Genomic DNA, 27,048 nt, shown 5'->3' with positions numbered 1-27,048 from the left:
TCCAGGAGGGTGGAGTTTAGGTCTCCTTTGCTTGAACACCGTATCCTCAGAGGCCAGCACAGCACCTGGCACAAGGTAAGATAGGAAACATGAATGATTTAATTAACAAACAAATAGATGCTCTTGCCAAAGGCTGATCTTGTTATTAAGGGAGAGTTCAGGATGGAGGATGCCCTAGGGGAGAGTCTTTCTCAGAAAATAGTCAATTGTTGGAATTCAGGAAGAGTACCTGACACCCATGCTTTGCCCAACCTCCCTCCCCACCCCCCACCCCTCATTGTTCAGCTGGTAACTCTGAGGCTCCAGCCTCCACTTGAGGAGCTGAACTGCTTCCGGCTGCTTTGACTGAAGGCATGAGGACTTCAGGGCATGTTGGCAGGCCCCTCAAAGCCTTGCAGTGGGCCTAATTGGCCCCATGGTGACCAGGACATTCTGCTTCCTACTTTGTCACCTACAGGGGGTATTTGAACGCCGAGCTGCCCTCACCAGCAGTGGCTTTGGGGCAGGGTTGCTGGATTCCACTCAGTTAATACTTGGATAAGCAATCAATTTATCTCCTGCAATATTTGGTATAGATTTATACTATCAAATTGTTGGTTGTTTATCCCAAATTCAAATTGAACTGGGTGACCCGTCTTTATCTAGATACCCTACTTATGGAGGATGGCAACGAGAGACAGTTGCCACCATCTGAGCCTGCTAACATGGGCCCAAGTGAGAGGCTGGTCTTTGCACTCTTGCTTCCTGGTCAGAGAACCAAAATAGGCCCCTCAGTTGACCCCATTCTCAGCTTTCCCTGCCTGTGACAAGGACTGAGAGTTGTCAGTCACCAGCAGAGAGGAAATAAAACTAGTAGACAGTCTCAAGGCAGACTGCCCAGGTCTCTTCTCCCTCTCACTTACATGACCTTGGGAGGTCTGACCTCTGAACCTCACATTCCAGCCTGTGAGGCAGAATCATGGTATATCTTTTGTGAAGGGTCCTTGCCAAGATTAGAGATGATGGCACGGGTGGGGCTGGGACAGGGCTTAGCTTGTCATAACAGGCACTGAAATGGTAACTGTATTAACAATTAATTGCAATTACTAATTGCTGATGAATATAATAGTGCTGGAAGCCAGGGGAAGGAAGCCACTTGGCATGCTTCTCAGTTCAGCTGGATATGCTTGAGGGCTGTCTTCCAGAAGGCCTGGAGGAGGGGTGTCTGGATGCTGGTAAGCTGGCAGAACTCTACTGTGAAGATGACAAGATGGAGGCCTGAACTGGTCCCCTCCTCCTAGAGTTGCTCGGGGGTCTCACAACTGAGACACACACCTTTTTGCTGGAGAGACTTGGCTCTGGGAAACAAAATCTTCACATCTGGCCCCACCACTTCCTCTACCCCCAAACCTCTCCTTGAACAAGGCAAGCCTTGGCTGTTTCCTTTGGGGAAACACAGGGATGGAAGGGAGAGGAAGAAAGGAAAGGCCTAATGTCGCCTTCCTCCTCACTTCATTCACCAATTCACACAGGCCACCCAATAGCACCTAGAGTGGCTCTGGATGTCTGGACTCACCCCTCCCATTCTGGGCACCTGCCCTGCACTCCTGCCCCTCCCCCTTGCTTCCCTGGCCCTGGTGCCTGGGGGAGGGGAGGGGCCTTGGGCATTCCCCAGCAGCCTGCCTAGTCTCCTGGAGACAGGCTCCGTTTTCCCAGGCCCGGCCCCTTTTATCAGGGAGACAATGTACGCACACAGTGAGGGCCTTGTGTGGCACCCAAGCCCCAAGCCCTTTGACTTGAGGAATTTTTCAAGTGCTGACCTCTTTCCGTGAGGTCTTCCTGCTGTCCAATCCTGAGGCCTGGTGCCCCTGCTGCTTCCTACCCAGCTCTTTCAGGGAGAGAGAGAGGGAGGGGGAAAACAGTGAAGAGCTGTCTCTCGCCCTGGTAGAGTCTTCACCCTCTGAAACTGGCTAGAAAATCTGGGGGAAATGTCTTTGAGCAGAAGGGAATGTGGGGAGAAATCTGATAGGTGCTGTTTCTTCCAGATTCCTTCCTTCTCTGTTGATGCTATGGGATCATAGTGGAGCCACTTTTCTCTTTGGGCCTCATTTTTCTCATAAGTCAAATGATGATGGATTAAGATCATGTTCCCCCAAAGACCGTTTCTATCAGAACAACATTCAGATTCCCAGGAACCACCCTACACCTTCTGTGTTAGATAGAGTTCTTTGTTTGCAAGAAAAAGGAGTAGACTTTGGCAGACTTAGGCAAAATGGGGATGTTTTGGATGTGGAGGCTCACAGAATCAAAAGAGAGTATGAAGACTCAAGTCTCGGAGAGGCTGGGGCCCAGGGCTCCCCTGGGATCTAGGAGGCTGGGACTTGTGTAGGCAGCCTTCTCTAGAGAAGCCAGCTCGTGTTTCCTCCCAGCCATGTGCCTCTTTGCCAACAAATCCAAACCTTGGGGAAACACAAACCTGGCTGGTTCCACAGTATGTCCTGGGACAGTTCCACCAAGACCACGTGCAAGAGAGCTGCTTGGTTCCATCAGTGCAGATGCAAATGGAGGTGCTATTACTGGAAATTCAGATAGGTGCAGGACAGGCCACACTGCAGAGTGCCCTTAGAACTACTGACTCAGAATATCCAAAGTAGAGCTTGGGAAATTGTTTTTGTTTGTTTTTTTGTTTTTGTTTTTAATGATGATGAGCCAAACTTAGAAACCATTGAGTTACAAGACTTCTTTCATTACAAGACAAGACCTGGGAACAGTGGGGCCAACTAAGCAGGAGAGGTATTTCAGCTTAATATATAGAATGGAAAGTCATCCAAAGATCAAATGGGCTTCCTAGTGAGGGAATGATCTCCCCATCACTTGCAGGTGTTCGAGCACAACTGGGCTGGCCACTTGGAAGGAAGGAGGCAGAAGAGGCTCCAACTATAAAGAGGTTGGCTTATAAGCCCTCGCAGGAGTCTTGAGCTTAAAGCTTTTTGTTTTTTACTCTATGACTTTATGTCTCAGTCACTTCTCTGACTTTGCCTTGCTTTTCTCTGAAGAATTCAACTGTTTACCTTGTGAGTTTCTCCTCTTCCTCCAAAACGTGGTTTTCTCACCCAGGTCCTCTGAATGACCTTTCATGGAGTCCCTGAGATGCCATGACTTTCTTAGCAATAGCTGTTCCAGTGCTTGAGTCTATAGACTTCACCCCACCTGGTTACAGCCTTGCCCTGGGGGAGGCAGGTCACTGGGCAGATGCCAGCCTCATTACAGAACGTCTCTTCTCCTGGGGCCTGTGGAAGCCTGCCTAGGACATGTTTCCTTGGCAGGAGGGAGGCTATCTGTGATGGCAAGAGAGAAGATGGTGCTTTGTGTCCATTTTACTGACCACTCACCCTGGATCTTCAGGAAGGGTAAGGGTGTGGGTTTCCTGAAAATTTGCACTGAGCTGATTGCCATCTTCAGAATGGAATTAGTTAAATTAGGGGTTGCCTGTGCAGCTGCTCACAGGAGACAAGATGGTCTGTGAGTGAAGGGGCAGGTGGTAGGAAAAGGCACAGGCATAGAGAAATATTTCCCTGCTGTAAGGAAAACAACAGCACATGATTTATGACAAATGGTGTCTGCCACTTGGTTTCAGCTTCAACAAAATGACAGAACTATGGAGATTGTGTTGGGTGTAAGAACTGATGTCCCCTCTGAAGGCAGCAGCTTCAGTTCACTCACCTAGTTGTCACCATGCAGGAATAAGGGCCTGGTGTTGCTAAGTCATTGATTTTCCAAGGACAGCCAGAAATATGAATTTTTTATATGAATTTTCTATTGTAAGTAGTCAATTTAAGTCCAAAAATAAGACTGTGGACCTCATGAAGTTTACCAGTTGGCAACTTCTGATAAAGAAGACAGGAGTCAGGATAAATATGTATTCTAGTTCCTCTTCTGGGTCTGTTTCCCAGATAGACTGTATATACTACAATGGCAGGAGGGCTGTTGTGTTTAGTGCAATACTTCGGGTCTAGCGCAGTGCTGAGCACATAGGGGACCTTGGGTAGATGGGTGGATGGATAGAAGCATGCATGCATGAGTAAGTGATTGGATGGATGGATGGATGGATGGATGGATGGATGGATGGGTGGATGGGTGGATGGATGGGAAGGAAGGAAGGAAGGAAGGAAGGAAGGAAGGAAGGAAGGAAGGAAGGGTAAATAAATGGATGGATGGGAGTGAAGGAGGGAAGAATGGATGAAAAATAACTTCTCTCAGCCTTTTCCTTCTGTGCCCTGCCCTTCACACCTTGAAAGGCCTCATACCTTGTATGAGCATGCATGCTTCTATCCATCCACCCATCTATCCAAGGTCCCCTATGTGCCCAGCACTGCGCTAGACCATAGTATTGCACTAAACAAAACAGCCCTCCTGCCATTATGGTACATATAGTCTAGCTGGGAAACAGACCCAGAAGAGCTAGAATACATATTCATCCTGACTCCTATCTTCTTTATCAGAAGTTGCCAACTGGTAAACTTCATGAAGTCCACAGTCTTATTTTTGGACTTAAATTTTTCTATTTGTTTTAGAGAGGAAGAGAGTGTGCATATGGGGGAGAGAGGCAGAGGGAGAGAGAGAATCTCTCCATCCCACAACCTGGGGCTCCATCCCATGTGGGGCTCCAGGATCATGGGATCATGTCCTGAGCTGAAATCAAGAGTTGGACTCTTAACCAACTGAACCACCCAGGCACCGCTGCCCCCTAACCCCCAGCTCCCCCTTTCTAAATCAAACACTCAATATTCTCATGGTCCCCTTCTCATCCTCCTTATACCATCTTTTCTTATACCCTTTTCTGGAATGATCAGATATTAGTCACTTGTACCTTCGTATGAATTATCTTTCAGTGTATTACCTTTCCATGGGCATTTCCCCAGCTTGGGCTCTTAGCAGATGCTCATTAAATGTTTGCAGGGGATGGGAGTGGGGAATGGCTTAGGCTTCTAAATGTTAACTAATTCTCTTTGTGTAATAAAGATTGTGGACTTTCAAATATCTGTAGGAATGAAGGTGACACAGTGCAGGGTCTTTGGCAAGGAGAGGGGTAAGGACTGAGATGACATTCTAGCCCGATTTCTGCAGTCATGATAAGTGGGTGGCTGATGACTTTGTGTACCCTAAAGGCCTATACTGGGGAGGAAGAGGAGATCCCAGGGAGAAGTCCAGGCAGGTTTCCATTAGGCTAGACATGAAGCAGGAGTTTCATTTAGAGCAAGGAAGATACTGCCACCTTCCTCCTCCTCTTGGAGAGAGAAAATGACATGTCACTTCCCCAGGGACACACCCAACTGACTTCAGCCCTCTTCCCATCCTGGTGAAGGTCAGGAGAGAAAGAGAGGGACATTAAACATCTTCCATGTGTCAGGATATTATTCATGGGCACTTACAAATGAAACTGGGGCTTGGGAAGGTCGATGTCTGTCTGAGGCAGTACAAGGAAATAAATAGAGCTAGATAGGACCTGGATCTGTCTCCAGTGCTAGCAGTGCCCATCTACCTCTTTACCTGGAGAGGTGAAGTTCCACCCTTGCAGCCCACCAGGGAGTAGCACACTTGCTAGCACGTTTTTGGCAGGTTCCCAGAGTCCTTCAAATCTGCATCCTTATGCTAACCTGTGGGTAGATCTTCCTATCCCTGTTCTACAGATGAGAAGGTAACGGCTTGTCCAAAATCGTGTAGCAGGTACCCCAGCTGCCAACTCAAATATAGGTCTTCTGTACCATGCCTGCTACTCATTTTTCCTGCACATTTAGGACATGCCCCAGGAAGGTTTGTCCCCTCCCTGAGTATCTGTCCAACTCATTTGCCCTTGTCTGTGCCTTTCACACATACACACACATCCAGAGCCTCTCACAGTCATCTTTGTAGCCTTTGGCCTTGGCAATGAATAGGCTCCAAATATTGGATTGGTTAATGGATGACCTGGGCCACTTTACCAAGGAAGTGGCTCCTGACCCTTAGACTAGGTTGGGTGTCCCTTCTGTGGGATGACCTGGATCTTTGGGCTAGTGCCCTGTGTGGTCATTGTCCATTTATGAGTCTCTCCCTCCTGTTAGGTAGTAAGCTCCCTGAGGCCAAGAACTATGTTTTCTTCATACTTACTTCCTTGGAGCCTATAGGCTCTGGCCCATAGTAGTTGATCAATAAATATGTGTTAAGCATCTTTTGAAGAAGGCTTCCCTGACCAACCTGAGTCAGATCTCCCCTGCTCTTCACATCTTATCATCCATTGTGCATTTTATTCTTACCATTTCTTTTTCACCTGGTTAGTCTTCTGACTTTTCTGGGAGCATGTGAGCTCCACAAGAGCAGGCACTTGTGGAGCAACCTTTCCTCTTATGCCTAATAGGGTGCCTGGTCTATATGAGGCCCAGGAAATGGTGGTTAAATAAGGGAGTGAATAGTGACCAGACCTACTCATGAAAATCTCCTTTTCTATTGCTGTCAGAAGCCAATGAGGGGCCATTTGTCATATCCAGTGACTTGGGGCTCTAGTTTCTTACCTGTAGAGATCCCTGTATGGGTGCAAGGGGCCTTGTCATCCTCAGAGGATCCCTCCCCTCCCTAACTCACTGGAGTTCCCTAATTGCAAGGTGGTATGGAGAGGCTGCCCCACCATTGGAGGGTCCCCGCTGGCAGTGGGAAGGGGCCAGGCAGGTTAGTTATTTTTTTCAAGTAAGTAATGGAGCTAGAATGGATCTCTGAATTGGACCTCTGTATTCAAAGGTCCTGCTTTTGCCACACCTCCATCCAACCAGCGTGCCATGTGATTCTCATCTTGCTGACTGGGAAAGCCCTGAGCCTGTCTACCTTCAATGATTTCCTGCATGATCCATAGCCCATCTCCCCCTGCTTAAGTCCAGGCCACAAATAAGCAACCAATATGTTGCATCAGAAACATGAGACTCTCCTGGGCCAGATCCCTGCATCCCTGCCCTCCCTCCCTCCTCCTACAGGGGGGACCTGTGGGAAGAGGGCTGTGCCTGAGACAGAACATTCCTGACCCCTCCTCCCTGGGAAGGACATAGCCAAGGCCCAGCCACATTGACTCTACATCCCAGACACATTTATTAGGAGGGTGTCGCTTGGACACAGGTGGATCCTGTTTGTGCTAATTCTCCTCTTCCTTCTGCCCCTGCTGTCGCCATGAAAGAACTGAGTACCCGCTCCTCATAAATCTCATTCACACACCACATCCCGCCTCCCCAAACTTAGGATTTCCCACCCCAGGCAGCGCTGGTTTTATAATATTCTCCTTCTTGGTGCCTCTGATGTGGCAGTAAAATATGAGACCACCCACAGAGAAGGAAGCTTCCTGGAATCAAGAGTTTCCCCCACCCTCTTCCCAAGGCCAAGGCCTTGAGTGATTGGCTGGGATATTCAGGAGCTCATTATAAGAATAAACATATTGGGGCATTAGGAAGAAGTCTGCATTAGGGAGACAGCCTTCGGGCACAGTGAGGCCGTCCGTTTTGCCTGAGGTCAAACAGCCACGCAGTTACAAAGGCAGCAATCCCAGCCCCCAAGGCATCTAGAATTCCAGACCATCCCTACCCTTCCCTCTGCCAGACAGAACTGTTCAGAGGCAGCTCAAGCCTGAATGAGCCCCCGGCAAGGAGGCAGCAGTCTGTGTGGCCTGTCAGGAGACAGACTTCTGACTCCCAGCCAGGCAGGGGGATGGACTGCCTGACCCTCAGCTTCAGCCCAAGTCCGTCTGCCAGGCTCTGCAGTAAACATTCCAGAGATGGGCAAAACAAGTGTTTTTCCTGGGAAGGTGAGGCCTTGTGAAGGCTAGAGCTGCTTGGGTGGTATTCGTATGGTATAAAGTGCTCTGGGTTCTGGTTAGAATCGAGTTGAGGGCTTCCAGTCATTCAGGTTGGACACTGTACAACTACCCCACACTGTAATCAGTGCAGATTTGTAAGTGTATTACAACAGTGTGCCAGTAGATGACAGTAAAGTGTCTTGAGGACAGGATACGTTATGGCTTATCCTTGGAAGACTGTTCATTTACCCAGTTAGCAAACATTCGTTACACATGTGCCTTGTGCCCTGGCACTCTGTGCCAGACACCGAATTCATTGAGCACTGACACACAGTTTCAGGTTTCCAGGAGCTCATAGACTAGGTGTATTGGGGCAGGGTACAGACAAATACTGTGCCATTACAACATGGACTGATACATCCTGTAAAGTACAGGATGCTGTGGGAACCCCAAGGAGGAACACCTAACCCAGCCTCATTAGGGGGGCACTTTCAAGGAAAACTTGATAAAGGAGGTGAGCGAGGATCTTGGAGGCAGCCAGGCAGAGAAGAGCAAGAAGCCATCCTAAGCAGAGAGAACAGCGGGTGCAAAGGCTCAGTGGTGTAAAGTGTGGGACATGGCTAGGGAGTTGCAGGAAGTTGAGTGTGTCCGTGAGATGGATAGAAAACTGGAGGAGAAATGGCCAATGTCAGCAGGGTCCTGCTGAATCCCGAAAATCTTGAAGCACAAGATCTAACTCACTGGTGCCACTTAGAGTTTTTATGTATCTTTGAACAGGGACTTCTCCATCTGGAATGTGTGGGGACTGATCCCTGCCCTACCTAGTAGGGTCTAATAGGAGGAGGGATATGAAGGTACTAGCAGGCCTTATATACCAACAGTGTCTATTTATTATTATTATCATCACCCATCGCTCATTGCACTGATGGAACAGATCAAAAGGAGGTGAATCACATTTCTGTTTCGTAACCTCCATGAGGGTACAGAGAAAACACTCAATATTTCTTTGTTGTTGTTGATTCTATTTTAGGCCCTGGGCTGTATACATTGGAGCTTATTATGTGCAGGAACTGTTCTCAGTGCTTTATACATCTTGTCTCAGTTAATCTTTACAACAACGCTGTGTGATAGTTACTGTTACTAACCCTACTTCCCAAATGTGGAAACTCAGGCACATGGAGGTTGAGTAGAGTTACCCAAGGTTTCACAGTGAGTGAGTGATAAAGCTGAGAGTCCATCCATGTGGTTGCCCTGAGTCTACTACACTCTATTGCCTTGTTGCATAGAGGATGAGGTGAATTGATCACTACAGGCTTGGCTGTAGATGTTATTACCGCTTGACAAATGAGAAGACCATGTCCTAGAGGGGTTAAGTACCTTGGCTTAGAACATGTGGTGAGTGAGTTGTATGGCTCAGACTTTGCCCAAACCATGCTTTTTCCAGTGTACCAGTGATTGTTCTCATTAGTTACTATTATGAGGTCCCAGGCCCACCTAGTACATCTTTTAAACCTAAGTTAGGGGGAACTTTGCCTTGAGCCACACAGCCTTGACTAGCTGTACCCCTTCTGACAGCAAAGGAGGGCCCTGTGCCAGGACCCCACAAATTGCACCCTTATACCATGCAGTGGATACAAAGAACCCTAGAATTCTTTGCCCAAAGGGACCCTGGCCCAATTCCATGCCCTGTGTAGGCCAGTTCCCTGGTCCATCCTTGGAAGGCATGGCCAAGGAAGAATGGTGGATGGGGGAATGAGTGAGGAGATGGAGTGTGGCCTGTGGGCTGAGCTATCCATGAGCCTGCACAAGAAGCCCAGGTGATTCAGGATTGAGAGGAGGGTGGGAGGAGAATCAGGGAAGACTGTAGGAACCAAGAGAAGGCAGTCCCCATGCTGCCTGGCTCTGGGTAGAACTCTAAGAATTCCAAGAAGTTGAAGTTCTGACCCCTCCAGATCATGATGAAGTTGTCTTTGTCAAGGAAGGAAGAGAGGCATGTTTTATTTAAATGTTTGCTAGCTTTGTTTATCAATTGTAAATATTAGACATATGATGCACAGGTGTCCATTTGTTCTCTTGCCCCAGGCCCCCACAGATATGAGAGGTGGACTTATCCCAGTGTCTGAAGTTTGCAGACACTACCTTTAAGGATTCGTGATAAAATTCACAAACTATGTGGAAAGGTTCCCTTTGTATGAGCCTCACTGCACATTTTGTCAAACACCATGTCTGGGAGAGATAACAAAACCATCCTTTCAAGTCACAACAACAGCTCCTATACCACTAAAGTTTTGCATGTCTAAGCCTGTCAATCTAGTAAGAAAAAATTATCTTAATATTAGAGCTATCAGTCAGCGATTTGGGCAGTCTTGGAAAGAGGTGAACTCCACTGGCATTGCCTAAGTGTAGATAGAGACTCTTTGGAAGCAAACAGACTGAAGCTTGGTCAGAGAATCTGTAGGAAGGATTCTTTTTTTCACAAATGGAAGGCTGAAAAAATAGATGGTAACATGGATGTTCCAGGAAAAAGAATAGAGGAAACTAAGAAGATTCTTGGATGTACTACTTACAAATTATTGATTAGAACTCAGTCACATGGCCACCCCTAGCTGAATGGAGAGTTGGGATATTCATTCTTGTGTGTGTGTGTGTGTGTGTCCCAATCTGTAAACTCTCTTATTGTGGGGAAGAGGAGAATGGGTATTGGAACAAAAAGCTGTCTCTGCCCCAGAATGGTTTATGGAAATGCTTAACACAGTGCTCGGTTTACAGCAAGTGACTAAGAACTATTAGTTTCTCCATACCAAAAATCCAAAAGAGCAAATGGAAACTTTTATTACTTTTGCCTTGTGTGTGGGAGGACATCTAAACCCAGAGTACCCCAACATTGCTGCTTTTTTTCAGGGTTGAGCAAAAACATAGATGTGGAATTAGAAGTCCAGGACTCTAGTCCCTCAGGCAAAATATTTCGTTTCTCTGGGTTTCAGTTTTCTTTTTTATAGGATGGAAATAATAATGCCTTCTTCATGGTGGTGGTTGTAAGCATTAAATGAGAAAGGCTATATAGGCTCAAGCCTACAGCACAGTTTCTGGCACAGAGTAAATACTCAACAAGTAGGTTTTTTTCCCCCATCTATCTCCACTCATTTATTCATCCAGCAAATATTAATTGAGCTCCTACTCTGTGTTAAGCACTCTGGTAGGTATTGGGAGTATTTGTGCCTTACTCTAAGTAGTTGTGTTATAGTTTAGTGAGACACAGGCATTAAACACAGTTACCAATTATAACTAACTATAATTGTAATAAGTACTATGAAAGAAGAGTATGAAAAGAAAGTCTATATGAGAAGAGAGAGGAAGGGGGCCAAGATTATGGTGCTTACTGAGAAAAATGGGCATTTGGATAGATTTGGGAAATAACTAGAATGTAGAATCAATGGAGATAGGGAGAGAGAAAGGGGTAACAAGAATGATGTCTATGTTTCTGCCTTGAGCAATGGGTAGATGGGATACTATTTACTGATAATGAGAAGATAGAAGTAGGGATATAGAGGAGACATGATGGATGGATGGATGGATGGATGGATAGATGGATGGATGGATGGATGGATAAAAGGACAGATGAGGGCTGCTTCATTGGACAGATGGACAAATGGAGGAATGGGTGGATGGATAGATAATTTATGGAGTATGTAGAGTATAACTCAATACAATAATAAAATAATTCTGCATTATTTACTTTTGTAGGATTCTTTATCTCATTTGATCTTTAAAATAGCCCTTAGAAATAATTCACACAGATACTATCTTCCTTCTACAGATTATAAAATTGAAACAGGGTTGCCAAGTAGAAACAGAACCTGAGTCTCCAATCTTCCCATCCAGTATTCTTTCTCCTCTTGCACATAGTATATACAAATAATTAGAAAATCATAGTATATACAAATAATTAGAAAATACAAATAATTAGAAAATAATTAGAAAAATAATTAGAAAAGTAGTCAAGGTGGGAGGAAAGAGCATGAAGTTACAAATGTGTCTGACATGTGCCCCTGGGGGTAAGGATTTTGAGAGAAGGGAGAAAATAATAAAGCAGTCTGCATCCCTACTCAGTAGTTTTCTTCCTCTCTTTAACAGGGCCAAATACTTTCATGGAAAGAAGGTGAATGGAGAGATTGAAATCCGAGTGGAGCAGGTAGGTTGGAGCTGGGTCTTTCGTGCTGTCGCCCTGATGTTTTCCACAGCAGGAGCCATTCCCAGGAGCAGCCTTGATCCTCATCTTATGTGGCTACCATGAGCCAAGATTACTAGAAAATCCAGGCTTATACCTGGGAATTTTATTACATTTCTTTAGTTTAATGTTTTGTTTGTTTGTTTGTTTGTTTTAGCATCATAACCTTTCTTCAGAGGAAATCTCAAGTAGGAGCCCATTCTACAAACTAGAGACAAGTAGATGTTCTCTGACTAGATGGGCATGGGTAACCCAAAAGTCTGTCTGCTCCATCCTGCTCCACCTTCCCTATTCTCCCCATGGCCCCCAAGGCATCTCCTTGGAACCAGTTGGACTAGGGAACACAGTGGGTTTGAATCCCAGCTCTCTCATTTAATAGGTAATGGGCAGGTGACTTACTCGCTCTGTGCCTCAATTTTCTTGTATCATTGTTGTTGGGATTAGATGATTTAAAACCTCAAAAGAGGCTAGAATTATGAATACTGACTCTTGTTGTTACTGTTAATATCAGCATCCAGGCACCTCATTTTATGGGGAAAGAAATACAGACTTGTTGAAGGCTATATAGGAAGTCAGTGGCAGAATTAGGACTAGAACTTGTGATCTCCAGATCTAGGGCTCCTTCCGTTCATTCAGTGAACACTTGTTGGGGGCCTACTAAATGCCACGCATGGTGCTCAGCCTTAGGAGAGCACATCAGAGCATGGGCTCTGGAGCCAGAGTCGAGGTTTGAATCCTGGTGCCACCCCTTGGCTGAGCAGTACTTAAGCTCTTTGCAACTCTGTTTATCTGTACAACTGATTGTTGTACAGCACCAATTTCATTGGTGTAACTCATTGGTGTAATAGCATGAATTTCATAGGGTGACTATGAGGATCAAATGAGTTAGTCCATGAAAAGTACTTGGAACAGCGCCTGGCACATACTGGGTACTTAGTAAATGTTATTCATTTATCATCGTCATAGCATCATCATCATCAAAGACAAATTGTTAATAAGATAGACAAGGTCTCTACTATAAGATGAACTCAGAAAAGTGCAATAAGAAAATAGAGGGGTGTGACATTTTCAGCATTCTTTGAGTTTGGTGTGTTGGAGGAACAGAAAGCCTTTCTGAGCATCCAGTTTGAGTTGGCTTAGTATTAAAACACCTTAAACTTGAATTTCAATTTGATCCTGTGGCTTTCAAGTCAGTCCAATGTCTACTGGTTTTCCTTCCATGGCAAAGAGCAGGTTATTTTTGTTCACTTAACAAATATTTGTCAAGCGTCTGTCTACTACGCTAGCTAGCTAACATGGGGAATGAGGATATAGAAACAGAGGCTCTGTCCCCAAAATTTTGTGGTCTAGGAAGGGAGGCAAGATAAGTCTTCACAGAACCTCATTACAAGTGAAATCCAAGAAAGAGAGGTCCAAATTTGGCGCTATGGGCAGCAGAGGCCACAACTAATTGAGGGAGTCAGGCTGGCTCTGAGGAGAGGGTGGTATTTGGAGGGCATCTTAAAGGATGGGTAGGATTTCCACAAGTGGAGATGGCAACATGAAGAGTACATGAGAAGGAAGCAGTGTGAGCAATTTTAAGGAGGCTGGAAGTACAGGTTATGGGATGGTAGGAGTCTAGTTTGGTTGACTTCAAAATAGGACACATCATCTTCCCCTAGTCCCAACCTACTTATCCTCCCAAGTTCCGTCTCTCAATAAAGAGTGGCACCTTCTAACCTTCCACATTAGCCAGAAGCCTGTATATTCTCCTAGGTACCTCCCCTCCCCCTGCCACTACACCTATTCAGGGACCAGAACCTGTTGACTCCACAACCCTGTCTCCAGTCCATCTACTTCTTTCCATCCTTACTATCTAGATCCTTTGCTGAACCATCATCAACTCTCATCCAGTCTACCTAATCAATAGCCTTCTAATTCTATCTTTTCACCCACTTCCCATTTATTTTTAGTACTAAAGCCAGGGTGATCTTTCTAAACAAGCAAATAGATTCTTTAAAGTGTTCACTTTTAAATCTCTTCCTCAAAGACTCCTTCTCTGAACCCTCACACCTGGATCTAGATCGGCTAACCTGGTTATTCCCTATCATAACATCCAACTTGGCCTTCCTAGCCCTTATCCATATATTTAGGTGTGGGATTATTTGCATGAGTGTAGGGACAATGACTATTTGGAACTCTCTTTGTTAAGTAGCACAGGGCCTGGCACATTCTAGAACTGAAGAAATATTTGCAGAATGAATAACTGATAGATTCCACAGATTCCAGGCTGCTTGTCAGTTTCCAAGGGAGATAAATCACTGTTTCTTAATCTTCTCTCAAAAATCTGGGTTTTCCATAAACCATCTGGTAAACGCTCAGTTGCCAATTCAGCTAGCCCTGTCTCCTCCCATTTGTAAAAACCCCAGAGGCATGTTTTAATTTTACTCACTTATCTCAGTGATGCCCCTAGACCCACTTATGGGCACAAAATCTATGAGTAGGAGTCATCAGGAGCATCATTGAGAATTGCCCTAAGAATAACTCACTCAGGGGCTCTGGGGACACTCAGCCAATCAATGAAGGCTACAATCATTCTGGAAAATGTTGGCTAATTTAGAGTCATCCTGATTTCCAGCCATCCCCCTCCATAGAAGCCGGAAGGGAAATTAGCCAGGCGACCAAATAGCAGGTTATTTGGGCATTTTTCCCTGAAAGACATGCCTTCCTAAACCCATCTTAGAGTCCGAATTGTTTGCCTTTTCCATCTGGATGAATAGGTGGGACACATAAGCAACCCCCCAGGAATCTCACATGTATCCTCTCACACTTGGGAAAAGTCTTAGGATGGAAGGCACTGTTTAGTCTGAGCTGGCCTCACATTTTGGAAGTCTGTCTCCCAATGAAGGGCCAAATTAACCAGATAATTGCACTGTCTGGGTTTTGCTGGACAGAGCGAATGAGTTAGTTGTGGTTGGCCTAGAGGAAGCCTCCGCCCCTTCTCTCCACCCTCTTCCCCCCAGTTCAAAAACTGCTTGCCTCAGCTCTTGCAGAGCCACGAATCAAGAAACTCTGGGGAGGCCAAAGGGGGGACTGCATCATGTTGCATTCTATTACCCAGAATGCCCTATTGACTCTGTGGGGCCTCACAGCAGTGTCCTCAGAAGGTCTGAGACGTTCCAGCCAGGGTGCCGACATGTCAAATTCTCCTCTATTTATATTTGAGGCAAAGGGTCTTTTTCTCCACAGGTACAAGTTACCCCTCTGTGGGACTAAGCAATGAGGTTGATGAATGGATTAATATCAAACAGACTCAGTTCTGAGAAATTAGCAGACTAGGACTTGGTGGGACAGAGCCGTGGGTTTCATTCCTTTCTAATAAAAAAAGGCTGCAATTACAATGGTGAGACTTTCCTCCATGATAATAGAGGTACCAAGGCATAAGGAATGCCAATGTCTGCTCTAGCAGATGGAAAGAAAGGCAAGAGAAGGTAAAGAATCTGCCCTTGACTCTAGTGAAGGAAGCTGGACAAAGCCACACATTTACATACGAATGCCAGTGGCTCCCTTTGAGTCCTGCCTTTGTGTGATGTAGGAGTTGGGATGGGGTTAGGTGGATGTGTGTGGATCCCAGAAAAGGCTCTTGATTCAAGTCCTGTTCATCTTCTGCTCTTCATATATTTCCTCAACTCAAATGTCTTATGGAAGCAAAGGTGGGATTTTTCTCTTAAAATAGTTTAAACACTCAACAGCATCGTGTATATATTTTGCATACCCACGTCAGCCTTCCATCCACAGTTCTTTATGGGACAACCTTTCTTCGAATGGACCTTTGCTGTAGAGATTAACTGTAAAGACCATGTGACATTTCAAGAAATAATTATCAACAAGATACAGAAATGAAGGTTGAATGTTAATTCAGATTGGTGAGTTGGGAACAGGTTGAACAGTACCCGGACTAGGAAATGACTACTTGGTAGAGATACACCTTGAGAGAAATACATGTAATGGCTTGCTTAAGGGCTGTGCCCTTGGCTTTGTTCTGTTCCTTAATAGAGACTTATCAAATTACATTTGCTGATGGCTTGAAGCTGAATGAGAGAGAGAATATGCTATATTAAATTAGATACAATCAAATTTCATATTGAAAACATGGAGTTTTCCCTATGGAAAGACTCAGCGGAAGAAGAGCAAGACTAGAAAGACTTAGCTTACTAAAATCACATGAGGAAAGGAAAGACCTAAGATTTGAACAAATTCTTAATATTTGTGGAAGAAGTATAGAGTGGAGGTTAAGACTGGCTTCAGAGTGGATCTCAGCTGCCTGGAGATGAATCTCAGCTCTACAGTATTTTAGTTGTTGACCTTCTATTTATAACATCTCTATGCATGTTTCCTCATCTGAAAAATGAGGATAATAATATCTGCCCCCTAGAGTTTTTGTGTGGATTAAATGAGTCCGTGTGAATTACAAACTTAGCGTGGTTTCTGGCACATATATTAGGTTCTCGATAAACTACAGCTAATGGTTGCTGCTCCCCCAAAACCTGATGCTACTTCAGGCTACATTATCAAAGTACAGCATTTAGAACCCAGGAAGGCGATGGTACATAAGCACACATGTGCACATACGCACACGCTCTTTCACACACGGCACATGCACACCCTGTCTCTGTCACAATACACTCTGTGACACACTCACACGTGCATGCACACACATACACACACGCAGATACTATGCTAGTCAGACTCTAGTGACAGATCCCATTTTGGTGTCACACCATAAGGAGGTATTCCATGGAATACCTTCTGAGGAGAGTGATTGGTGTAAGTGGAGTCTGACATCCCTGAGCAAAGTGGACCAGCATAAGGAACTGGAGACGTTTAGTGTGGAGGCAGAACAGGCTTTGGTAGGATCCCATTTGCTCTGTGCAGAGTATCTGTCATCTGAAGGAGTAGGTGAGATAGTAAGTTACTGTATGTTGAATACTTGCAAGGTAAGGCTGAATGCTTTTCATTGTTGGGATGACACTGTCATTGCCTCCATCTTACAGAAACTGAGGCTCAAAGGGAATAAGTAGCTTTCCCAAGGTTGCCCGACTTTTAATTGGCAGGATCCTGTCTTGGAACCCAGGCAGCCTGACTTCGGAGCCCTCCTACTGTCTATTGAATTTTTCTGCCAGTGTGCAGATGTCAAGGGCAATAACCAGATATGTTGGTTAAGTCACTTCACATGCATAACCTTATTTCATTCTCACCACCACCCTTTGAGATGGCTGCTATGAATGACTCCCCCATTTGGCAGATGAGGAAAGTGAGGCTCAGAAAGGTTAAATACCCTGTATGAAATGAGTGATAAAGGAGGAATTTGAACCCAGGCTTCATGTGCAGGTGTGCTGAAAAACCACCCTCGGTTCTGTCACTAGGATTAGAGTTCAGTCTAATAGTACAATTCTACAAGAACATGGATTTCAACTTGCTCTAAACAGAAACTATTAATCAGTAGAGTAATGATGACTGGTCCATGCCCCTTGGGTAGGTGGGGAGTTCCAGCAGAAACTGGGTGGTTATTGTTGGGAATATTTCACAGGAAATTTATGTACCTAATAGGAGATGAACCTTTATTATTTTTCTCTTTTATTTTTATTTTGGGTAAAGGTAATATATACATATAGCCCAAAATTGAAAAGGTAAAAAATGGTATCTGATAAAAAGTCTACCTCCAACTTTGCCCCTACTAATCTGTTTTCTTTAACCATTATTAACTAGTTCATTTAGCCACTAGTTTCTTGGGCAACTATCTGGTTTTTTCCAAAGTTTATTTTTTTTATTTTGAGAGAGAGAAAAAGCATGAGTTAGGGAGGGACAGAGAGAGAGAGAGAATCCCAAGCAGGCTCTGTGTTGTCAGCATAGCCTCCAATGCGGGGCTTAAACCCACAAACCATGAGATCATAACCTGAGCCAAAGTCAGATGAGATTTTAAATGCAATGATCAAATATACATATATGTGTATTTTCCTTTGTTTTTCATAAATAGCAGTTTGTTCAAAAAACATTAACCACTATAGATATTTCAGAAGAAAATTTAATGGGAGGATTGATTCCAAATGGTTCAAAAGGGAAAATCACATCCAGAGCCACAACAGCCCTACATTCACTGCTGCTGTTGTCACTACCACTATGGCCAGTGGAGAACCCAGAGCCTGTGCTCCCACTGATGCTGTAGGAATTGCCACCAACCTGCTGTATCTGCTGAGGCTGTTGGGGAAGCTTTCATAACTACCACCAGAAGCAGAATGATCGCTACCTCCTTCCTAACTTCAACTCTTGCATAAATGGCTCCCATTGGTAGAAATTAACTGGAACCATGTGGCAAAAGAATCTGGGAAGTATAGATTTAGGCTTTCAGCCCCCATAGTGCAGGAGACAAGGATGGGTGTGGGACTGGGTGGCAATAGACAGTGAGCAATACAGTCTATCCCTTTAGCTGTTCAAAGTCCACACATACTTATCTGTACTGTTCCATACCCTTTCTCACTTAATGTATCCGGTTGTGATTCCACAAGAGTATGTGCAGAGCTGCCTCATTCTTGTTAATGATTGCCAAGGGTGCTGTCATATGGATATCAATAATTTATATTTCATAATTTTACTAATACAAATAATGCCGAACTTATGTCATTTCAAACATTTGGTAGCATATCCATAGGATTCCTTCCTGGAAATAGAATGAGCCCTGGGAGTATTGTATGCCGTGGGTGCTGTAATGCACCTTGAGGAATAAAGGACTTTCCCCAGCTGCTGGCATTGCTACCAGAAGCCAGCTCTCAGCAGTCAGCCCTCTTTTGGAAGTGCCTCAGGTGTGAGAGCTGACTTGTCCAAGCTCACATCTCTTTCCTGGTGGCAGCCACATTCAGTGACTGGACAGTATGAAGACCTTGCCCATTTACCTCAGTTTGGGACAACTCTGAAGGAGTTGAAGCTCCCAGCTTCAGAGCTCTTTGGTGAGATGGCAGTGCAGCCTGCCTTCTCCTTCCCCCCAGTGCTGCTTTCTTCCTCTTACTGCCCATCCAGTGATGGTGATCCTCGGAGTGTTCCCTGATGGACCTCCCATAGGCTAGTGTCTGTCTCAGAGTGTACCTCCCAGTATAAGTATACACTTACATTATGATAGCTATTGCCAAGTTGCCCTCCATAGAAGCTGTATAGATGATCTGTAAGGCCCTTCTGGTGTGGAGTTCTAGGAGTGTGATTGATCCATGGTTTCTGGGGTCCTTCATGCACAGAATGCTCTCCTGGTTTCAGCCAAGCATTGATGCTGAACTCTGAAGTGCTCCATATTTTGCTCTTCCTATTTGACTTCCTTGTGTTTGAAATTCACCAGAGCTTGGCATTTCTCTGCAGGGCCTGAGTCCGGCAGAACCCTACCCGCTCTGATCCACTAAGCCTTGTTTTGTTAACACAATCCTGCAAGATTTATTTGTTTGGCTTGGCTTACCCTGACCTCAGACGTTCTGATTTGTATTATTGTTAAAAGCGTGCAGGTCTCCATGGAGGCCTTTTTCTTTTCAAATCTAAGAACCAGCTGGGGGAATGAAAAAAGCAGGTGGGACACTAGGGAGTATTAGCTGAAACATAACTCATTAGAGGAGCAAGTGTCTCTCTTTTTAACCATGGCATTGATTAACATGGGTGAGTTTATCACCATCCTGGCTCTACACTTAGACTCACCAATTTAAGAAGGCCGTAGAGAAATGGAGAAACAATAGGAATGGTGATGGTGGTTAACTTTGAACATTTTCTGTATGCTGGGTGTCATGTTAAATGCTTCCTGTGCCTTAACTTATTCCACACAGTGTGTCTGTTGGTGAGGAAGCTGAGGCTCAGGGAGCTTAAATAAATTGCCCAGCCAGGTCACATAGCTTGTATGAATGTCCTGCAGCTGGGATCTGAACCTGGGTCCAGCTGACTCCAGGGTCCTGCGTCTTAACCAAAGTAGATCTATCAGACTATATGTTGGGTCTTGAATTTGTCTTCAACGAGTTTTTTTGTATTTCCTCTCTAACCCAGGTTCCTCGAGCACGTAATCCCACCATCCTTTCCCATTTCACCCTACTCTTTTGATCTGCTGGGTAAATTACAAATTAAGAGATGTCCTTCCAGCTACACTCTTCCTTTCCTTACTAACCTGGATGGCTCTTACTTATCATTTGATGTTTCTGGCTTATTGCTGGATAGTTCCCCTGTTAATAGTTCTGTTTGTTCGTTGTTCCCCCCACCCCAAGAGTAAATGTTTACTATTTGTCTCTAAGTGTAGCTGTACACTTTGGACTACATGAAGTGCATATTAGCTCCAACTGGAGCCAGACCACCTGGGTTTGAATCCCAACTCTGCCACTCCCTGAGCAACCTTGAGCAACTAACTTAACTTCTCTGTGCTTCAATGTCCTCATATGTAAGATGAAAGTAATAGTAGTAATAATAGCAATCACAAGATGTACCTACAGAGTTATACGATCAAAGTAAATTACCACATGTAGGGCACTCAAAGCAGAGCCTGGCACATAGAAAGTGCTAAGTGTTAGTAGCTAGTCTTATAATCATCTTTACATTGTTAAACACATCAACAGAATAATTTCTAGGTGTCAGTCTCTGGGATTATTCAGAAATGCAGAGTATATAATCCATGCTTAAAGAAGTTTGCTGTGTAGTTGGAGGGGTGGGATAAGAAATATAAAATGTCCATGTGTATGTGTGTGTGTTTTTATTATTTACATATATGTCCAATCATATTTCCCCAAAACATAATGGCATTCAACTGGCATCTGGTGCAAACTTCTAACTTTTCCTTGATAGCAAATATCCTGGTAGAGGTGTTCAATAAATGTTGAGTAGATGTGTGAGTGAATGGGTGGTGTGGTACAATCATAGTACGGTGGGGCTAGAAAGAGACCTTGGGGATCATCTAATCCAACCTGCTTGTTTAACATCTGAGTTTCAGAGCAGGGAAGTAACTGTACACAGCACACGCATCACATTATGGCTGGAGTCCAGTGTAGAGACACCAGGCTCCCTTCTCCCATGTCACCATCTTTCCTATTACATCTCCACCTGCCAGTGTTATTTTTGTCTTCCGCTTTTAAGAAGCCACTAGGCCCTTCTGATGGTTTTGGTAGCAAACAAGTTAATCTCATTCTCTAGTTGTGAAGTCTGTATTTTCCACATTTACCTGCAAAAGGCCTTCCTGTGGGGGCAGCCATGTCTAGGTTGGATGCTGAGCCACAGGGGATGGCCAAAGGCGAGCCCCAAATGAGGGCCGGGGTGAGTGGATATTGAGGGGGTGGGTGGATATTGAGACTGTGGCTACATGAGCCCTGCTGATTCTAAATACAACACAGACTGCTTTATCACTTCGCGGCCCACCTCCCTGGTTTAGCTGTACTACTCAGCTCCTTAATCAACAATGAGAAGGCAGGAGCCATGAGAATGGAAGCAAGTCGATCTTCTCATGCTGGGCAATCCAGCTCATAGTTCTGTAGCCTCTACCTACTATGTGTGGTCACTTACCCTTCCTCACTGCCACCTCCCTCCATCAATATCTCCTCTGCCCCCTGTTAGTATCATGGATGAATGAGACTCCAGTGGAAATTAAGGAGCAGTTTTGAAGGAGAACTAAATAAACCCTTTAATTTCTTGAGGGCTGTGTATTAAAACAAATACACACAACTTGACTTATCTCAACCCTCTCCTTAATTCAAGAAACACATACTGAGCACTTGTTCTGTCCTTGGCCTTAATGACAGAGCTTTCCACTCTCATAGTGGAAGGATAGACAGTGGGGGGCAGTGACTGTAATGTGTCAGAGACCTTTGCAAAGCCTAGTGAGCACAGAAGAGGGATCACCACCCTTGCCTTGGAACATTCTTAGGAAAGGTTTCACAGAGAAGCTAATACTCTGTGGGGGGTTGGGGAAAATAATTAGCTTTGTATCAGGCTGCAAAGGAGAGAGATGTGCATATCAGGCCTGCCAGCTAAAGACTGCATTTTAGGGGCACCTGGGAGGCTCAGTCAATTGAGCATCTAACTCTTGATTTCAGGTCAGGTCATGATCCCAGGGTCATAGGATCAAGCTCTACATCGAGGCTCCACCCCGAGCACAGAGCCTGCTTAAGATTCTCTCTCTCAATCCCTCTCTCTCTCTCTCTCTCTCTCTCTCTCTCTCTCTGCCCCCTCTGTCCCTCTCCCCCACTTATACACTCTCTCTCTAAAATAAAATGATAATAATAATAATAATAATAATAATAATAGGCATGTTTTAAATCTTAGTTTGTCACAGATGGGGAAAATGACCAGACTATAGGGTGCATGAGAAGGGGGAATGGGAAATAAAGCTAGAAAAGAAGACAGAATAGTTTCATCAGGATGGACTTTGTGTGGCATGGCCTACCGCTGGAAATCACGTCCTAGAGTCAGTGAGGACATACTTGTTAGATTTTTAAGTCATGGAGTGATGTGATCAGGTCTTTGATTCAGGATGAACATGCTGATAGTAGTTTGGAAGATTAGCTGGGTAGGAGTGGTGGCCTGAGACTAGAAGCAGAGAAACTCAGCTCTGGGTTGGGTGAAAAAGGCATCTTATCCTTGAATATTGTGCTTGGGGCTGAGGTTCAGGGAAAGGACTTGGTAACTATCCAGTGAATGCATGTCAGTCCCTGCCACATGGTCTTTAGCTTCATTCTGTACCTGCAACTTGCATTTGAAAGGGGAAGAGATGACCTATTTTTTCTTTAAAGCAGAGAGGATGGAACCAGAACCACATGATGTGTTTGCACTGGCATCCCATAAAAGCAAGCGCTGTCAACCGCTTCTTATTCACCACCTTTGTCAGCCACTTGCCCTGACCCATTTCACCCCCACATTCCAGTTTGCTCTCAGTCTGCCTAATCTCTGGCCTTGTGATGCCTTTGACTGCTTATGATCTCCCTCCTCTGCCCCCTCCTCCCGACTTCTGCCCCTCCTCATACCCTCTCCAGCTTTGACCTTCAGCTTTTGCTCGGCCACTCTTTACATTTACTGCGCCGGCTCTGCTGTCCTGTCTACCATTTGGGGTCTGGCCCACTCCCTGATGAGAGGACCTCCCCCTGGCTTTTCACCCTGACTCTGCCAACAGCCCCTGCCCGGATGTGCTTACACACAGGATTTCAGCCTTGCATTTTAGTAGAATCCAGGGTTATTAATTAACCCAGGGTGGAGCCTATTATGAAACATCCCAGAAAGCTGGAACAGACCAAAGGGACTTCTGAACTCGCAGCAGGGAAAAATGCCTTTTAATTGACTGGGATGACTTCACCACAAAAATCTGTCTAGCTGTTATGCTAAACTGGAAACTAATCTATTAGATTGTCTAAGGAATCTCCCAACCCGCCCTGACCAGAATCTCCTGAGGAGAGAAGCCAGGCCCGCACATAAACAGGACTTCTGCTTTGAAATGGATTCTTTTGCATCCTACCCAGACTGGGTACATTTTCCAATCCTTGAGTAAAAGAGGGGATGCTGATACCTGAGAATGAGTTCAAATGTCCTACCATGTCTACCTTTAAGATCACATAGGAGCTATTCTAAGGAGCTGCTTACTTTAGAATTCAGCCCAGGCTGAACCTATCTGGGACCACTTCTCTCAGGAAGTTTAGAGAGTGACATGAATGAATTTCCATGGATGGTGCTGTTCTGGGCTTGAAAGGGATCGATGGGAATAGCCACTGTCTGATCCCATGCTTACATGGCATGTGTACACTAAGCACTTCATATGGATAAGTTCATTTAATCCCCATCACTTCCTGTGAAGGTAGGTATTAACATGTTTCCCCATTCTCTAGCTGAGGAAACTAAGGCTAAGAGAGGTTATAAGGGGGCACAGCTTACAAGTGGCAGAGGCAGAATTCACAGTTATCCAGATGCTATTTTAGGGGGCAGGGTGTATTACAGAGAAGTAAAGTCTGGGCAAAACATGGTGAATTTCTTCTTATGTGTAAAGGGCCGGCTTGTGTCTGAGACTTGTTCCATGGGACTCAAGCTTGGCCTCCAAGGTCCTCTGTGAGCTAGTCGCTGCCTACCTTTCTTTCTTCATCCCCTTCATTATCTAACTTAGGCTGTAGTCCCAGCAAACCCCTGGTAGCTCCCCACCCATCCTAACACTACCGTCTTCTGTCTACATCCCCATCCATGCCTGTGCTTATGAAATCTCTCCTCCTAGGGCATCCTTTCCCAAATTTTGCTGCAACGTCTTCAAGATTTAGCCTTGGCCTTGTTTCTGTTCTGCTTCCCCTGACCACCCACGGGAGTCAGGACCAGTTGCCCCTTATCCATGCTCTCACACAAGCATTTCTACCATTTTCTACCATTGCACTTACCAGATTGCTTTGAGGTTACTAGTCCACTGGCCTGTCACTCCCTTTAGAGAACATGGACAGTATGTTTATTCATTCTATAAATATGTATTGAGTGCCTACTATGTGCTATGGCTACAGTGGTGATTGAAAACAGATGTGGTCTCGAGGAACCTGGCTGGCTCAGTCAGTTAAGCCTCCGAATTCAGCTCAGGTCATGATATCGTGGTTCATGAGTTCGAGCCCCACATTGGACTCTGTGCTGACAGCTCAGAGCCTAGTGCCTGCTTCAGATTCTGTGTCTCCCTCTCTCTCTCTCTGCCCCTCCCCTTCTCACACTCTGTCTATCTTGCTCAAAAATAAATAAACATTAAAAAAATTAAAACAAAAAAACACAGATGTGGTCTCTACTGGATAGAGCTTAAAATCTAATGGAGGAGACAGATACAAATTGCATAATCAGTCTCTCTCTCTCTCTCTCTCTCTCTCACACACACACACACACACACACACACATACACACCATAATTACAAATTGATTAGGAGCTGTGAAAGAAAGATACACAATTTTACAGTAGCATGTGGTGGGTAGGCTACCACTGGGTACTTATTCAGGTACTTAGTAGGTGCTCCAAGTACCCAGATACATAATCTGTCATCATTTCATATCTCTCTAACTTCTCTGTGGTAAAGAAAAATCAAACAGTGACAGGGAAAATATTGGATCCACCATAAGAACTTCCCCGGAGATAGACTTACCAAAATACCCTATTGTCTGGTAAATGACACAGGTAAAGCACTAGTCTGACATGAATGATACATGTAAAGCAATGATACATTACAATACAGGTAAAACGTGCTTGAGTGAGCACGATGTGCCAGCAGCCACTGTCTGAGAATTCATGTAATCTCCCCACAACCCCACCAAGGAAATAATGATGGAAATAAGACCCGACAGGGTAAGTATCCTGCTGATGGCCCCACAGCTGGTAGGCAGGAGAGCTGAGATATGGAGGCTCCAAAGATGCCCTGGAGCCCATACTGCTGACCCTACATCTCACTGCCTCTCACCCTTCTATAGAACTGGGGCTCATCAGGCACACTTCCTCACCCAAGGTCGTGGTGCTGGTGATAGAGAGCCAAACTATGCCCACCCTGTCTCTTCTTTTCCAAGTCTGGCTTTGGAGTTTCTAGGGGAATGGGTGCCTGGGTGGCTCAGTCAGTTAAGCATCCGACGCATGATTTTGACTTAGGTCATGATCTCACGGTTCGTGAGATTGAGCCCCATGTTGGGCTCTGTGCTGACAGCATGGAGCCTGCTTGAAATTCTCCCCCCCCCCTCTCTCTGCCTCTCTCTCTCAAAATAAATAAATAAACTTAAAAAATAAAAAAAGAATGGAGTTCCCAGGGGAAGAACTTGGCAGTGATAAGAAGGCAGCACCAGAGAGGAAGCGGAACTGAGCCTCATCTGGGGGCATCAAGGGTTGTGCTTTGGAGGTTCTGAGTGTGAATTCAAGGAAAGAAGGAAGATTAGTTACTGCAGGTCAGCTGTGTGCTCCTCATCAGCCTCATGCTTCCTGCATGCTGCTGTATTCAGCCCTTCAGCAGTGCCTGTGGTGTGAGTCTCATTATTGTCCTGATGAGAAAACTGAGGCCAAGAGAGGTGAAGTAGGTATTTGTGTAGTTAGTGGCAGAATTGCTACTGGAACCTATATCTGCCTGTTCCAAAAGCCCATAATTTTCCCCTTAACTCACCCATTGCCCAGCCAGCCCTGGAAAAAAAAAAAAAAAAAAAAAAGGCTTGCTACGTCTGGCCTAATGCAGGTTTTCAGATTGGTTTTCTTGGAGACCATGGATAGCCCATGTGGGTTTTCTGAGCTCCCTGTATCTGTGTTGCTGGTACCTTTCTTTGCTCCCTGAGCAACAACCCTGAAGTTCCCCTCATGGGCTTCTGGGTGGGTTCTCAGCCTGTTTAAGATGGAATTGAACCAGGTGACCTCCCCACCCACCCCACCTCAGGGCCTACATTCTGTCCAGACAGGGAGGAGACCGGCAGCCCACCCCTCTGGCTGCCAGGAAAAGCAAGGGAAACAGACGGGTGAATCTCCCCTGGCGGGGCCAGCCACACACCAGGAACCCTAACTTTGCATTCATTGGACAGAACCAGGTTTTGATCATTTGTCTTAATTTGCTTATTCTCGTGCAGCTGCGTTGGTCTGTCTGGCTCCCTTTGCCCTCCTCGGTCCAGGCTCCTCCATGTCTGTGGGATGAAGGCCAGAGTCCTTAAGCAGCCCCATGGCTCATCCCAATCAGGCACCGGCCTGCCTTTCTCACCACCTCTCTTTTCCTCTTTCTGCTCAGTGGTGCCCCCGAGAGTCCTTGGAGGAGCCAATATTTAATTTCGATGGTCTCTTGTTTACAGCAGCTTTTCTCTTAGGTTCCACATCTCGCTTTCCAAAAATGTGATTTCTATGAATATCTATCCATCTGCCTCTTCTTCCATTCCTATACCTTTTTATTTATGTGTTCACCTTCTCTCTAAAACCTAGGTCATGCTCCACTCCTTTTTTGTGGTCTCTAATAGTTTAGAACTAGCCTTCTTTCTCCTAAACACCTTCATGAAATTTAGTATTTCATAGTACCAATAATAGTGATAATATAAGGAC

The 27,048-nt window shown here is 45.2% G+C and overlaps 1 protein-coding gene across 1 annotated transcript in view; it reads left to right on the top strand.

Annotated features, from left to right (window-relative positions):
• SYN3 (synapsin III) overlaps positions 1-27,048 on the top strand; it is a 419,700-nt gene that overhangs the window by 7,340 nt on the left and 385,312 nt on the right. The window contains exon 2 of the mRNA XM_047865448.1: positions 11,924-11,981. Within this exon, the coding sequence (XP_047721404.1) occupies positions 11,924-11,981 (58 nt within the window). The remainder of the gene's footprint in view (positions 1-11,923; positions 11,982-27,048) is intronic.

The sequence above is a fragment of the Prionailurus viverrinus genome, chromosome B4 (assembly GCF_022837055.1).
Source record: "Prionailurus viverrinus isolate Anna chromosome B4, UM_Priviv_1.0, whole genome shotgun sequence".
Classification (NCBI taxonomy): Eukaryota; Metazoa; Chordata; class Mammalia; order Carnivora; family Felidae; genus Prionailurus; species Prionailurus viverrinus.
Note: the sequence above shows the minus strand (reverse complement) of the source record. Positions and strands in the feature narration are given on the sequence as shown.